Source organism: Hydra vulgaris, chromosome 10 (assembly GCF_038396675.1).
Source record: "Hydra vulgaris chromosome 10, alternate assembly HydraT2T_AEP".
NCBI lineage: Eukaryota > Metazoa > Cnidaria > Hydrozoa > Anthoathecata > Hydridae > Hydra > Hydra vulgaris.
The window spans coordinates 3,189,349-3,202,969 of NC_088929.1; the positions used below are offsets into that span (position 1 = coordinate 3,189,349).

Sequence of the window (13,621 nt, forward strand, 5' to 3'; positions counted from 1 at the left end):
AACGGCAAAATAAAATAAAATAATAATAAAAATAATAATAATACAATGGCGAATAGATATTGGTCACCTACAAAGCGATGCAAAGTTGTTACATTACGTGGAAAAGGTTATTCGTAGATGGAAACTGCCAAAAAGTTGGGTAATGGAACAACAAAGTCTGGAGTGAGGAAGGTGTGCAAAAAGTTTAAGGTAACCAATACCTTCAAAAAATACCGAAAAATGGAAAATTTAAGAAGACAACTGCCAACGATAACAGGATGATAATGAGGCTTGCACTTAAGAACCGAAGAGCAACTTAAGCTGAAATTAAAAACGATTTAGAGGCCGCCGGAGTTTCGGTTAGTTCAAGAACAATTCGCCGAAGGCTTTTTGAAAATGGTTTAAAAGCAAGAAGACCCAGAAAAAAAACCACATTTAAAAAAAAAACAACGAAAGAATCATATAATTTGGGTAAAAAAACACAAGGAGTGGACAAAGGAAGACTGGGCAAGAGTTACTTGGAGTGATGAAAGCAAGAATTCCATTTTTGGAAGTGATGGAATCAATTATGTGAGAAAAAGGCCCGGTGAAGATCTTTTACCTGAGTGCACATTGGTTACAATGAAGTATCCCATAAGTGTAATGGTGTGGGGATGCATGACCCGAGATGGTGTGGATCGTATCCACATTGTGGATGGTATTTTAAACGCCAAAAAATACCAAAAAAACGGTAGTGGTGTAGTGGTAGAGCGCTGGCTTTATAAGCAAGAGGTTCCGAGTTCGATCCTTACCACGTCCCTGGTAGTACCACGCTCAACTTGTTTCTCCGCGCAGCGGCCTTGTTCATCAAGGTTCGTTTTTCGGAGTTATAGAGTTGAGAGAGGGTTATAACCACAATTAAGTAGCCTCCTCATCTGTAGTGGCCTTCTGGGCCTTGGGGAGAAGAAATAACAAAAAAACAAAAAAAAAACATTTTAGAAGCCAAATTACTCCCATCGATTGATGATTTGTTTGAGGGTAAAACAGAAACCTGTGAGTTCCAGCAGGACAGTGCTACATGTCACAACGCAAAAACTGTCAAAAATTGGTTTAAAGCCAAAATGATAAAGGTTTTGAAATTGCCCGAAAACAGTCCGGACCTGAATCCGATAAAAACCTGTGGTCCCGGCTGAAAAAATTGTAAGGAAAGAAAAACCTGGGAACAAGCGACAATTAATAGAGGCCATAATCAAGTCCTGGTTTCACGTGATCAGCACTGAAGAATTGTGCAATTTAGTGGACTCAATGCCTTGTAGGATTGCTTCAGTAATAAAAGAAAATGGATATCCAACAAAATATTAGGTTTTTATTTTTATATGCCATTTTTTAATAACGTGTTTTGTAAGCTGTAACGGGTGATGCAGAAGTTATCGGACAAAATAAAAACGTCAATAACTTATTTATAAATAAAAAAACAAACTACTATTATATTTTTTTTAAATAAAGCATTTATCTTTTAACAAAAATATATTATTTTTTATATGAAAAAACACCACCATCTGCAATTGATCTCAATTTTGCTCTGACGCCTTTCATACGCGACTGTAAAAAGTTTAAATGAATTTCTTGTAGTTTTAATTTAATACGATCAATCAAAACTTGCTCTGTTGAAGCTTGCCAATCTCCCTCGTAAACCTTCTGTGCCAAATGTCCCCAAAAATTTTCAATTGGTCGTGCTTGAGGCACATTTAGGGGATTGGATTCTTTATCAACGTAATTGACATATTGGTCCATCTAATTTAGAGAATCTTTGGAATAATGAGAACTTGCTGAATCTGGCTAAATAAATAGTTAAAGTGTCCATGATACTTGAAAATAAATGAAAGAAGTCGTTTTTCTAAACATTCATTAATATAGATTGATGAATTGATCGCTACAGCCTTGGAAGTGCAAAACAATGCTGGGAGTAACTAAAATATGATCACTGATGACTTTCACTGATTGAATTTACATTTATTTTAAACAATTATTTTATTCGCATTTTACTTTTTATCATTATTGCTTTTATCATTATTATCATTTTTATCTAATTCCTGTCGCTGCTTTAACGATCATGTCTCGTTATGAGGGGGTCTGCGATGGGGCTTTGTTCCGATTGGCGTTATACACACTCAGAATGTATTATAGGATCCATGCACACCTGAAGACATTTTCATTACGCCAAAAAAATTCACCAAACGAAGGAAAACCGAGGTATATGACATACTGCAAGAGGTTGAATCTAGCCAACTCAAAAAAGAAGAAGAAAGCACGCAAAAGAAGGGCAATGTGAAATTAAATGACGGACTAAGCGATAACCAAGTGCCAGAAACGGTAGGATTTAATATAAATAGGAGACCCCCCGGGTATGAGTTCATCACTCACCTAACCTCACGTGGTAACTAAGCTGTTGGCTATGGAGTTGTTTTAGTACTTTAACTTTTTCGAAACAAGCTTAGACATTCCGACATGGCCCTGATGAGATGAAGGTTTGTCACGTTCCACAACTTTCGATCACTGTGATGACCTCAACCCCGAACTCCGCGCGCGCAACACCATACCTGATATATACATTTTAATGTTACTATTATTTTACTAATGTTTGAATACGACTATTATTTGACTAATGTCTGACTAAAATATTTTTTATTTGTACCACTATTGTTTTATTATTATTTATTATACTGGTATAATAACCACCATTATTACTCAAGCTACACCATTATTACTCTTAGCATGTGTATGGAACATATATTACATAATATATGTGTATATGTATGTAATGTATATATGTATGTAATGTATATATGGTATTTTAGATACACCTATATCCCTGTATGTGCATGTATATATGTGTGTATGCGTATGTGTATATATAGTATTTTAGATACACCTATATCCCTCGTATCACGCGTATCAAACATATTATGTTCTATATATATAAAATTCTAGATACACCCAAATCCCTCGTATCACGCGGATCGAACATATATTATATGTTCTATATTTTATATGTATAATATTATAGATACGCATATATCCCTCGTATCGCGCGTATCGAACGTGTACTGTATACTGTACATATAATATTGTAGATACACATACATCCCCCCATAAAAAATAATACGAATTGATTGGACTAACCAATATTCATCACATGACCACGATTTGAACCACCCCGACTTGAAAGAGATATAGACCCCTCACATCATCCCGTGAGGGGGCCACTAGTTCTTAGACCTCATAGCCCTATCTTTTAGAATCCCCGCTAATAACTACATAATAATATATCTTCCCTGACTGAAACAAAAAGTATCAAGAATCACACTAGGAACACCCATATTTCCACTAAAATAGGAACACTCACATTTCCACTAAAACAATAATAATTTTAAACTATAAACAAAAAATTGAAAAAACGAATATTTCCACCAAAACGGAACTAATTATAAACCAAAAATTGAAAAAACAAATACTCCTACTAAAACGGTATTATTTATAAACTAAAAACTGGCGGGTAACAAATGTCTCTTATAAAAACGAGAGTAATTACAAATTATTATAAACTAAAAATAATTTTAATATAATTTTAAACTAAAAAGTGAAAAAACAAATATTTCCACCAAAACGGTAATAATTATATACTAAAAATTAAAAAAACGAATGCTTGCACTCTCTAGCACTTATGTAAAACATCTCCTCTCTTTCCTCAGAACTAGAACGGCCTGAAGTGTTCCAAATAAGTGGTGGAACTTTAATAGCTTCCACTGCGAAACAATAGCAAAATTTGGAATACAAATCTTTCAACTATAAGGGAAAATTCTATAACGGAAAAAACTATAACGGAACAACATAAATTAAAAATTAAGGAAAACTAATACTTGAACTAAAGTGGTATAAATTATAAACTAAAATACACGAACATTCCCACTAAACCGGCATTAATTATAACCTAAAATTAGGAGAAACAAATATTTCCACTAAAACGGAGTTAATTATAAATAAATAAATTTATATTATTTTTAAAACTTAAACTAGAATAAAAAATAGGTTAAAACGATATTAACTATAAACTATAAAGTAAAATATAGAGTAACCATAACTTAAGGTCTCCAGAAAAAATGAATATTTCCACTATAACAATTAACTATTAAGTGTAACGCATTTATTTTCCGGTAACGTCTACTAAATAATCACCCTAGAAACGTCAAAACACAATAATAAAAACAACGTACAGAACACTTGAAGGACACTTACCGTACACAGAACTGGACACTGAATCATATTCCCGCTCTGAAATTCACTTCTCAATACTGGACACCTGTCCGAATATGGTAATTTACCTTGCACTCTCTAGAACTTATGTAAAATATCTCTTCTCTTCTCTCAAAACTACAACGGCCTGATGTGTTCCAAATAAGTGGTGGAACTTTAATAGCTTCCACTGCGAAACAATAGCAAATAGATTATTGTATTTGTATTTGATCATTGAAAAATAATAATAATAATAATAATAATAATAGTATATATATATATATATACATACGTATATATATATATACATATATATATATATATATATATATATATATATATATATATATATATATATATATATATATATATATATATATATATGTATATATACATATATATATATATATATATATATATATTTATATATATATATATCGATATATATATATATATATATATATATATATACATTTATAAATATCTATTTATATATATATATATATATATATATATATATATATATATATATATATGTATATATACATATATATATATATATATATATATATATATATATATATATATATATATATATATATATATATATATATATATATATGTATATATCTACATATGTATATGACTACATATGCATGAATATATATATATATATATATTATATATATATAAGTATATATATGTTTATATATATACATATCTTTCTATTTAAATATATATATATGTATATATATATATATATATATATATATATATATACATATATATATATGCAAAAATATATATATATATATTTATTTACATATATATATATATATATATATATATATATATATATATATATATATATATATATATATATATATATATACGTATAAATATATATATATATATATATATATTTATATATCTATAATTACATATATATACATATTTATATATCTATAATTACATACATTTATATTTATATATATATATATATAAATATATATATATATATATATATATATATATATATATATATATATGTATATATATATATATATATATATATATATATATATATATATATATATATCTATATAAACATATATACACACATATATATATATATATAGATATATATATATATACATATATATACATATATATATATATATATATATATATATATATATATATATATATATATATATAAATATATATATAATATATATATATATATAAATATATATATATATATATATATATATATATATATATATATATATATATATATATATATATATATATATATATATATATATATATATATATATATATATGTATATATATATATATATATATATATATATATATATATACAGTGGCGGCCGGTGACAATAAACTTTGGTGGGGCCAGCAAATATTAACCAAAAAATATCGCAACGACTCACTTTCAGCGTAACTTATACTTAGGTGTTTATGAGGAATTTTTTGGTCGCTAGCGTTTTTTGATTGGTTGAGAGAGTTAAGCGCTAGCATACTCCCAAAATAAAGCATAAGTATTTAATGGCATTGAATCTTTTAAACCTACGTAACACTATAATTTTCATAAAGGTATAATATATTTTGAAATAAAGAATGATGTTAAAAACAATGATTTAAGCATATTATTTATATAAATATTCTGCTCTTCTCTGTTTCATAAGAGAAAACATTTCAATTACTTTTTGATTAAACTGATCAATATCCTGTAAATAATCTTTATGTATTGATAGTACAGCTAATGCATTCAACCGATCTTGACCTGTGGAATTTCTCAAAAGTGTCTTAATTCTTTTTAAAGTACTAAAACACCGTTCAGCATCGGCTGTAGACACAGGTGTGACTAAAACAATCTCTATCAACTTCGATACTTCAGAAAATGTTTCAATCAAGTTATTTTCAAGCATAAACTGGGATAGGGCATTAATGGTGCCAATATCACTAAAAACAGCATTTTCATATAAAACGGTTAGTTCGGACATCAACTTAACTTCACTCAGCATGGGATAGTTTGTTAGAATATTTTTTATATGATTCCGAGGAAAATGTTGTCTAATAAATTTGAAATTTTTCGGATCCAAAATTGAAAATGATTTAAATATTTCAATGCTTCTAAACCTGTCGCTAATTTCGTAAATAACTTTATCACAAGCATCTTTAGCATCTTCTATTAGTAGTTCGATTGATGTTTTTCGTTTCATTCGGTTTTCATGCATTTCTTCGCAATCGTTAAGAATCGATCCAGAAACATTATCAGTGATGCTATTTCGCACAAAATTTATAGATAACTCAAATTTTTCAAAAGCCTTCTTGATTGTAATAGTGTTGCTGTTACTTGATTGCAATATATTGTAAAGTACATCAACATGTTTTAAAATTGAATAAAAAAAAGATAAAAAAAAGTTGAACTCTAAATCTTCCAAACATTTTTTGAACCCAACAGATTGCCACACGCTTGTATCATCACATCCTTCATCGTTTATAATTTTATCAAAACATTCCCCAATCTTTGTTTTGTTTTCTTTTATGCAAGTAACTATTTTTGAACGAAAATTCCATCGTGTTTCGCAAACTCTTGGTATCTGTTTAAAAGTAATTTCGCGAAGTAAATCATTTCGTTTTGGCGAGGATGTAAAGAACACGCCAAATCCACTTAAAGTAGAAAAAAATGTTCTTACTCGCTTATTCGACGAACAAACTTTTTTCAAAACTAAACTCAATTGGTGTGCATAGCAGTGAACATAATGGGCATTTGGGTAAACTTCTTTCATTAGACTTTGGACTCCATTCCTTAATCCGCTCATAACTGCTGCACCATCATAAGCCTGTGCAATTAATTTTTCCTTCAGACCAAAACAATTTAATTCTTCTTTTAATACATTTGTAAGACCCATAGCAGTTCTATCCTGAACATCAATATATGCTATAAATCTTTCAACTGGTTGATAACCTTTTAAATAACGCAAAATAATGACGAACTGAGAACGACAAGATACATCAGTTGTTTCATCTGCTTGCAAGGAAACAAATCTTGCTTTATCTATCTCACGTTTCATTTCTTCTATGTATACTTTATACATACATTCTAGAATCTCATTTTGGTTTGTTTTCGAAGTATTTTTTGTTATTTTTGAATCTTTAAGATGATCGCTAAACGCACTATCCAATGTAGCTGTGTATGAAACCATATCTAAAAATACCCCTCGATTTTTTGAGTCAATAGTTTCGTTATGTCCTCTTAAGGGCAATTCGTGTACACCACAAAATTTTATACAATCTATAACCCTCGATAATGTATGTCTGTTTTTGTCAACTAATTCATTATGTTTTTTTATGCTAAGACTGTATCCAGCATCAATTGTCGATAAAATGTTTGTCTTTCCGAGCATTTGAAACTGCAACGAATTACTTATATGTGTTTTACTGGATTCGTATTTTTGTATTCGCTCAGAAAGATGTTTCATATCTTTACAGCCATTTTCTGCCCACAAGCTCTTGCCACCAAACAAAACACAATAAAAACAAAACAACGAATTTTTTTCATCACTAACACTTAACCATGATTTTTTTTCAAACCATGATACACAAAATGTTCGTGTTTTTTTACCATCAACTTGAGTTATACAAACACCTTTTGGTTGGTACGCTTCAAGATTTTTGATTTCTAGTTTTTCTTGAAGACCCAATGACGAGAAACGTTTAGCCAATAAACTATCAATTTTGTTCATGTTAAATTATCTTATTAATGAACCTAAATTATTGTAATAAGATAACTTTAAACTATATTGTAACTAGAATATGACCTTGGCATGATTCAAAATTTTATCAACAGTAGTTCAGTCAAGAAGGACTCTTAATCTTAATTAATAATCGATAAAATAATAAAGAATGTAACATTACATACACATTTGACTCTCTGATGACGAAAGGTTCAACAAAAACAATAAAGATACTTTTACAACATAAAAAATTTTTTAAAGAATCTTTTCATAATACAACATATATTTTAGTTAATTAAATCCATAATTCTTAAATACAACATTTAGAATGTCAGTCATAAATAATAGTAAACTTCTTAAGATTATTTACATTGTCTTTACATGCTTTAACAATTTTATGTAATTAAAGATAAAAACTTAATATCTGTTTGTAAGCATACATAAATATTTATATAGTTTTAGTTCTTTGACTTTAGCTTTATTCCCCCTCCCCCCTTCAAAAAAAAAAAAAAAACATTTCAATAAAATACTCTGATTTTTTTATTTCCATGGCAATGGTAAATGTCCAACATTTTTAAATAATCTAAACTTTGTATTTTTTTTTAAATTAGTGCCTTTTTGGAAGTAGCAATTATTGAAGCTATATTATGAAATGCAACAGTACTACCAGTGGTAGAGTTTTTGTGATCGAAAAAAAATGTTCTTTATATCTTCTGTTGTTTGTACCTTTGTTGTATCGAACTAATAATAATATTGACTAATTCTAATCTTTACTTAAAAATCCAGTCTTTAAAACTTGTGTTTAATGCTTATTATCATGGTTGATATGGCTCTGGTTCAGCGTCAATCCAATTGACAACTTAAAAGATAGAATGACTAAACTGCCACCAAACAATGTAAACAATTTTCAATTGCTGATTCATTATGCCACAGAATATGATACATTAGCTATTTGGAAGAAATAAACTTTAGCAATCCCTCATTGAGAAAAGAACAAGAATTTCAAAAGTGCAGTAGCTCTTATTATATTTGTAGAAATGACTAAACTTTCTCGTGTCACAACATATAAACTTGCCAAACAATACACAAATCAAGATCATCATTAATATGGCTGAGCCACAATTTTTTTCTCTGTAAAAAAAAAAAAAAAAGCTTTAAAATCTTTAAAAATAATTAAAACAATATATGTCTGAAAAATGTAGTTCACTAACAAGTATTATAAAATGTACAAGATTGTTGATAATAAAAGAAATGCAGGACTTTTCTGTGATATTTTAAAATAAATTTTCTAAACTATAAAATTTCCAATCTTATAATTTTTATTACTCCTGTTTATAATTATAGAATAAAATGACTTTTCCTGGAAAATCTAGTTTCTGAAAAATATTAAAAACTAATTTCTTTTACCTAACTGTATCTCTTTATACCAGTAATTTCTGTTACATTGTTTTAAATATCAGATTTTTGCCATGTTCTTATTCCTGTTAATTTATACTCCTAATAATTACTTGGTAAATTTTTTATTTACATATCCAGTTTAAGAAACTAATACCAACACTGTTAATATTGCAATATAAACACTGTTAATATTCACAGTGAAATTCCAATATTAACTAATGTATAGTGTTTATATTATTTTTACAAATAAATGTTTACATTTAATGTTATAAAGTTTCCTAATATTACTGTACCTTATTGAGTCAACAAAACTTCTAAACTAAATTCTTCACTCTTAAAATCGAGAATTAAAAATGGTGTATGAAGTTTTTAAAATTCGTGATGTTTTTTATGGTTCTTTTCTTTTAGGGCCAGTTCAATCAGGCCCTGCAGTGCGTTTTTTCGTCCCATCTGAAAGCTCAATAAATTCTGCGCGCGCATCAAAAATAATATCACTACAAACAAAATAAATAGGGCCAGTAAAAATCGGCCCATCCGATATTGGCAATGAATTAAAACAACGCTACAATACTTTGAATTAATTGCAAATAAACGTATTACTTATAAATTAAAATAGTTTAAAATTAGAACTAACTTAGAACTATTTATTTTTATAAAACTTGTCTGCAAATAGTTTAGGCTAATAATTGCATATTTGCATATATAAAAATACATATTAATATAATCAAATATTTTATCTAAAATAAATATAGGTGGGGCCGGGTCCCTTTGGCCCCAATTGACGAGCCGCCACTGTATATATATATATATATATATATATTAGGGATATGACTTTTTAATTTTTTTTCAAATAAAATGTTTCCTGTATCATAAATCGATGAACTTTTACCTAAAATCATGAAAAAAGGCCCAAATAACTTTCTGCAACAAAAAAAGGTCACCCCAAAATAAAAATTTGATTTACCATTTTTATACATTCATTTTTGACCGATGTTTTAATCTTAAGCTTAATTCTCAGCTTAATTCTATTTATTTCATTATTTTGTTATGAATTTATAAATATAACGCCACACGTTACCATGGCAACGAAACGGCCGTGTGCCGGCAAATACTTGGAATTGTTATGTGATGACGTCATTGTGTTACCACGGTGATATAGACGACTGTAACAGACTGTAGAAGATTATAGAACTTAGTAGAACATTCTGGAAGCTCTAAATAATTATATAAGCGAGCTGCTGTCAGAGCTCAGTGTTGATAATGTGAACAGTTCTATGAAGTACTCTGCGTGTAACTGAGCTAATAAGGAACTACTGTAGCGAACTAAAGACGCTGTAAGTGTACGAAGTATAAGTAGTTGTAGCATTATCGTTAGGATACGGACTGGATTATCGAACTGTTATCAACATTGACTGGATTATCGAACTATAATTGGATTACTATACAGTTAAAGTATTTTATTAATTAAACGACTTTATTAAACGGATATTTACGCTCAGCTATCCGTAAAGTCGTAACAATATTATATGATGTCTCACAAGAAAAGTCATACCACAGTAACAAAGAACAAGAAGACTTGGACTAAAAATTTGGTGAGATTTCAAGAGTCACACAGAAGAAGAGGAAGCGTGGCTGTAGAAGAACATTCACTCGATGAAAAATCCAGAATACCACTTCAATTGCAGATCGTAGGAAGATACCAGTTTCTCGGAGCATATGTTAAAGGAAGAAAAGAACGAATAGACCAAATTTCTAAGGAAATTACAAAATTGTGGGACAATAAACTGAATTTTCCACGTGTGTCTGATCAAGTGATAAGAGCAAAGCTTATGAAGGTGCTGAAGGTCTATGATGAATGTGTCAAGCGTGGAAAATATGATGTTCTCAATGCATTATTTGACATCACGAAAGTGGATGGCCAGTGGTTATCCTCGGAAGATAAACGTCTATACCACCTACAAAAAGAAAGTAAAGGACAGGTGGGGTACTCAACAGGACAAGTGGCAAGTAAAGAAACCATTCACCCTTCCAAGAGAAGGAAAGTCCAGTCTGGAACAGCAATACCTTCCACATCACAAGTCCTGTCTACCACAGACAGTGGTACTGAATCTGAAAACTGCAAAAGTAAGAGTGAAGATGATGAAGACGACGACGGTGATAAAGACGATGATGAGGACACTCAGAAAAAAACTAGAAAGCACTACAAAAGTAAATTTGCTGTAAGTATGGTTACATCAAGTGGAGTTTCCACAAAGAAAGCTGCTAAAATATGCAATGTATTATCACAACAAGGTATTGATATTCCAACTCCAAGTCAATCAGCAATTTACAAGTCCATATTCAAAGAGGCAGGTAAATTAAAAAAAGAAATGATACAACAACTTAAAATGGAACAGTGGTCCTTACACTTTGACGGCAAACGAATAGATGATAAGGAATATCAGGTAGTTGTACTTCAGAATGAAAGAACTGACGTGAAACTTGATGCACTGCGTTTAAAAGATGGCAAAGCTGAAACTGTTGCTGAAAAAATTGCCAAACTTATTGATGAATACAATTTGTGGAATTCAATTAAGATGATCATTACTGATACAACAAACGTCAATACTGGGAAGAGAAATGGAGTTGTTGTGAAGTTGCAACGTATGTTTAAATTAAAGGGTGTCACAATACCACAATTTATCGGTTGTCAGCATCACGTACAAGACAGGATTCTCCGTCTGGTGATGGACGAAGAACTTGGGGTGATACCAAATCTCCAAACATTGAATACCCATTTGTGTCTGAACTGTTGAATAAGTATGATGAACTGAAGGATAAGTTTGTGAATGGAACTGTAGAAATTCCTGATAAATCAGGGTGGAGAGACGATATGAAGTTTTTGTACCATTTAACAAGAGTGTTTAGGTTCTATGAAGAACAAAGAAACTTCCCTCTGATTCACTTTCAGAACATTCCTAATATGAGCAATGCCAGATGGAATCAAGAGCCATTCTCGCCATTCTGGCGTTCATTCTTCTGCCTGAAGCGAGAAAGAATTTGGAGAAGGTTTGCAGGTTCATTTCATATGAGTGGGCAGAACATTGGTTTAGTAGTCAAAAGTACAATGACAATGACTTCAAGAATTTATCTGATGTATTGAAGCCTTACAAAAAGGCATTGCAGTCATTCAAAAATCACTGGAAGAAAGAGCCATCCGTCATCGACATACCACGAAGTAATCAGATAGCTGAACGTGCAATCAAGGTGATGCAAGACCTGTATGCTTCCTGCAGAAAGAAAGACAAACTGCAACTTCGATTCATTCTAAGTAATAAGCGCTAGACTCTTTATGAGACGTGAGCATCATGTGACCCATGTACTAAACACAGTAGGCCTATAGACACAGACAGTAATGTATATTGTTGTACTAGACGCTTTGATACTGTTAATTTTGTAATACTTGTATAATTATATATCACATAATGTTTTTTGTTATATCACAGTACATGTTGCATAAATAAATAAAATAACAACAGGAGTATGACTCTTACAACATCTTCAGCCTTTAATATTCATTTACTGTACAAAAGTGTACCTATTGAAAATTCGATTTTTTGGTTTTGGGGTGACCTTTTTTCAAAATATGTCAAAATGAAACATCTATTCGTTCTTTTTACATAAAAGTTCATTGAATTACGATACAGGCCTAGTAGGTTGCAAAAAAGTCATATCGCTAATATATATATATATATATATATATATATATATATATATATATATATATATATATATATATATATATATATATATATATATATATATATATATATATAAACATATATTTACATATATATATATATATATATATATATATATATGTATATATGAAGATATATATATACATCTATATACATATATATATATATATATAAATAAATATATATATATATATGTATATATATGTATAATTTATATATATATATATATATATATGTATATATATATATATAAATATGTATATATATATACATATATATATATATATTATACATATATATATATATATATATCTATATAAACATATATACACATATATATATATATATAGATATATATATACATATATATACATATATATATATATATATATATATATATATATATATATATATATATATATATATTTATATATATACATATATATATATATATATATATATATA

At 28.9% G+C, this 13,621-nt stretch overlaps 1 protein-coding gene across 1 annotated transcript; it reads right to left on the reverse strand.

Annotated features, from left to right (window-relative positions):
- Nucleotides 1–5,924: 5,924 nt before the first annotated feature.
- LOC136086056 (zinc finger MYM-type protein 1-like) lies at nucleotides 5,925–8,027 on the reverse strand. Its single transcript, XM_065808323.1, has one exon. It carries the CDS (start codon nucleotides 8,025–8,027, stop codon nucleotides 5,925–5,927), a length of 2,103 nt encoding a protein of 700 aa, XP_065664395.1.
- Between the last annotated feature and the right edge of the window lie 5,594 nt (nucleotides 8,028–13,621).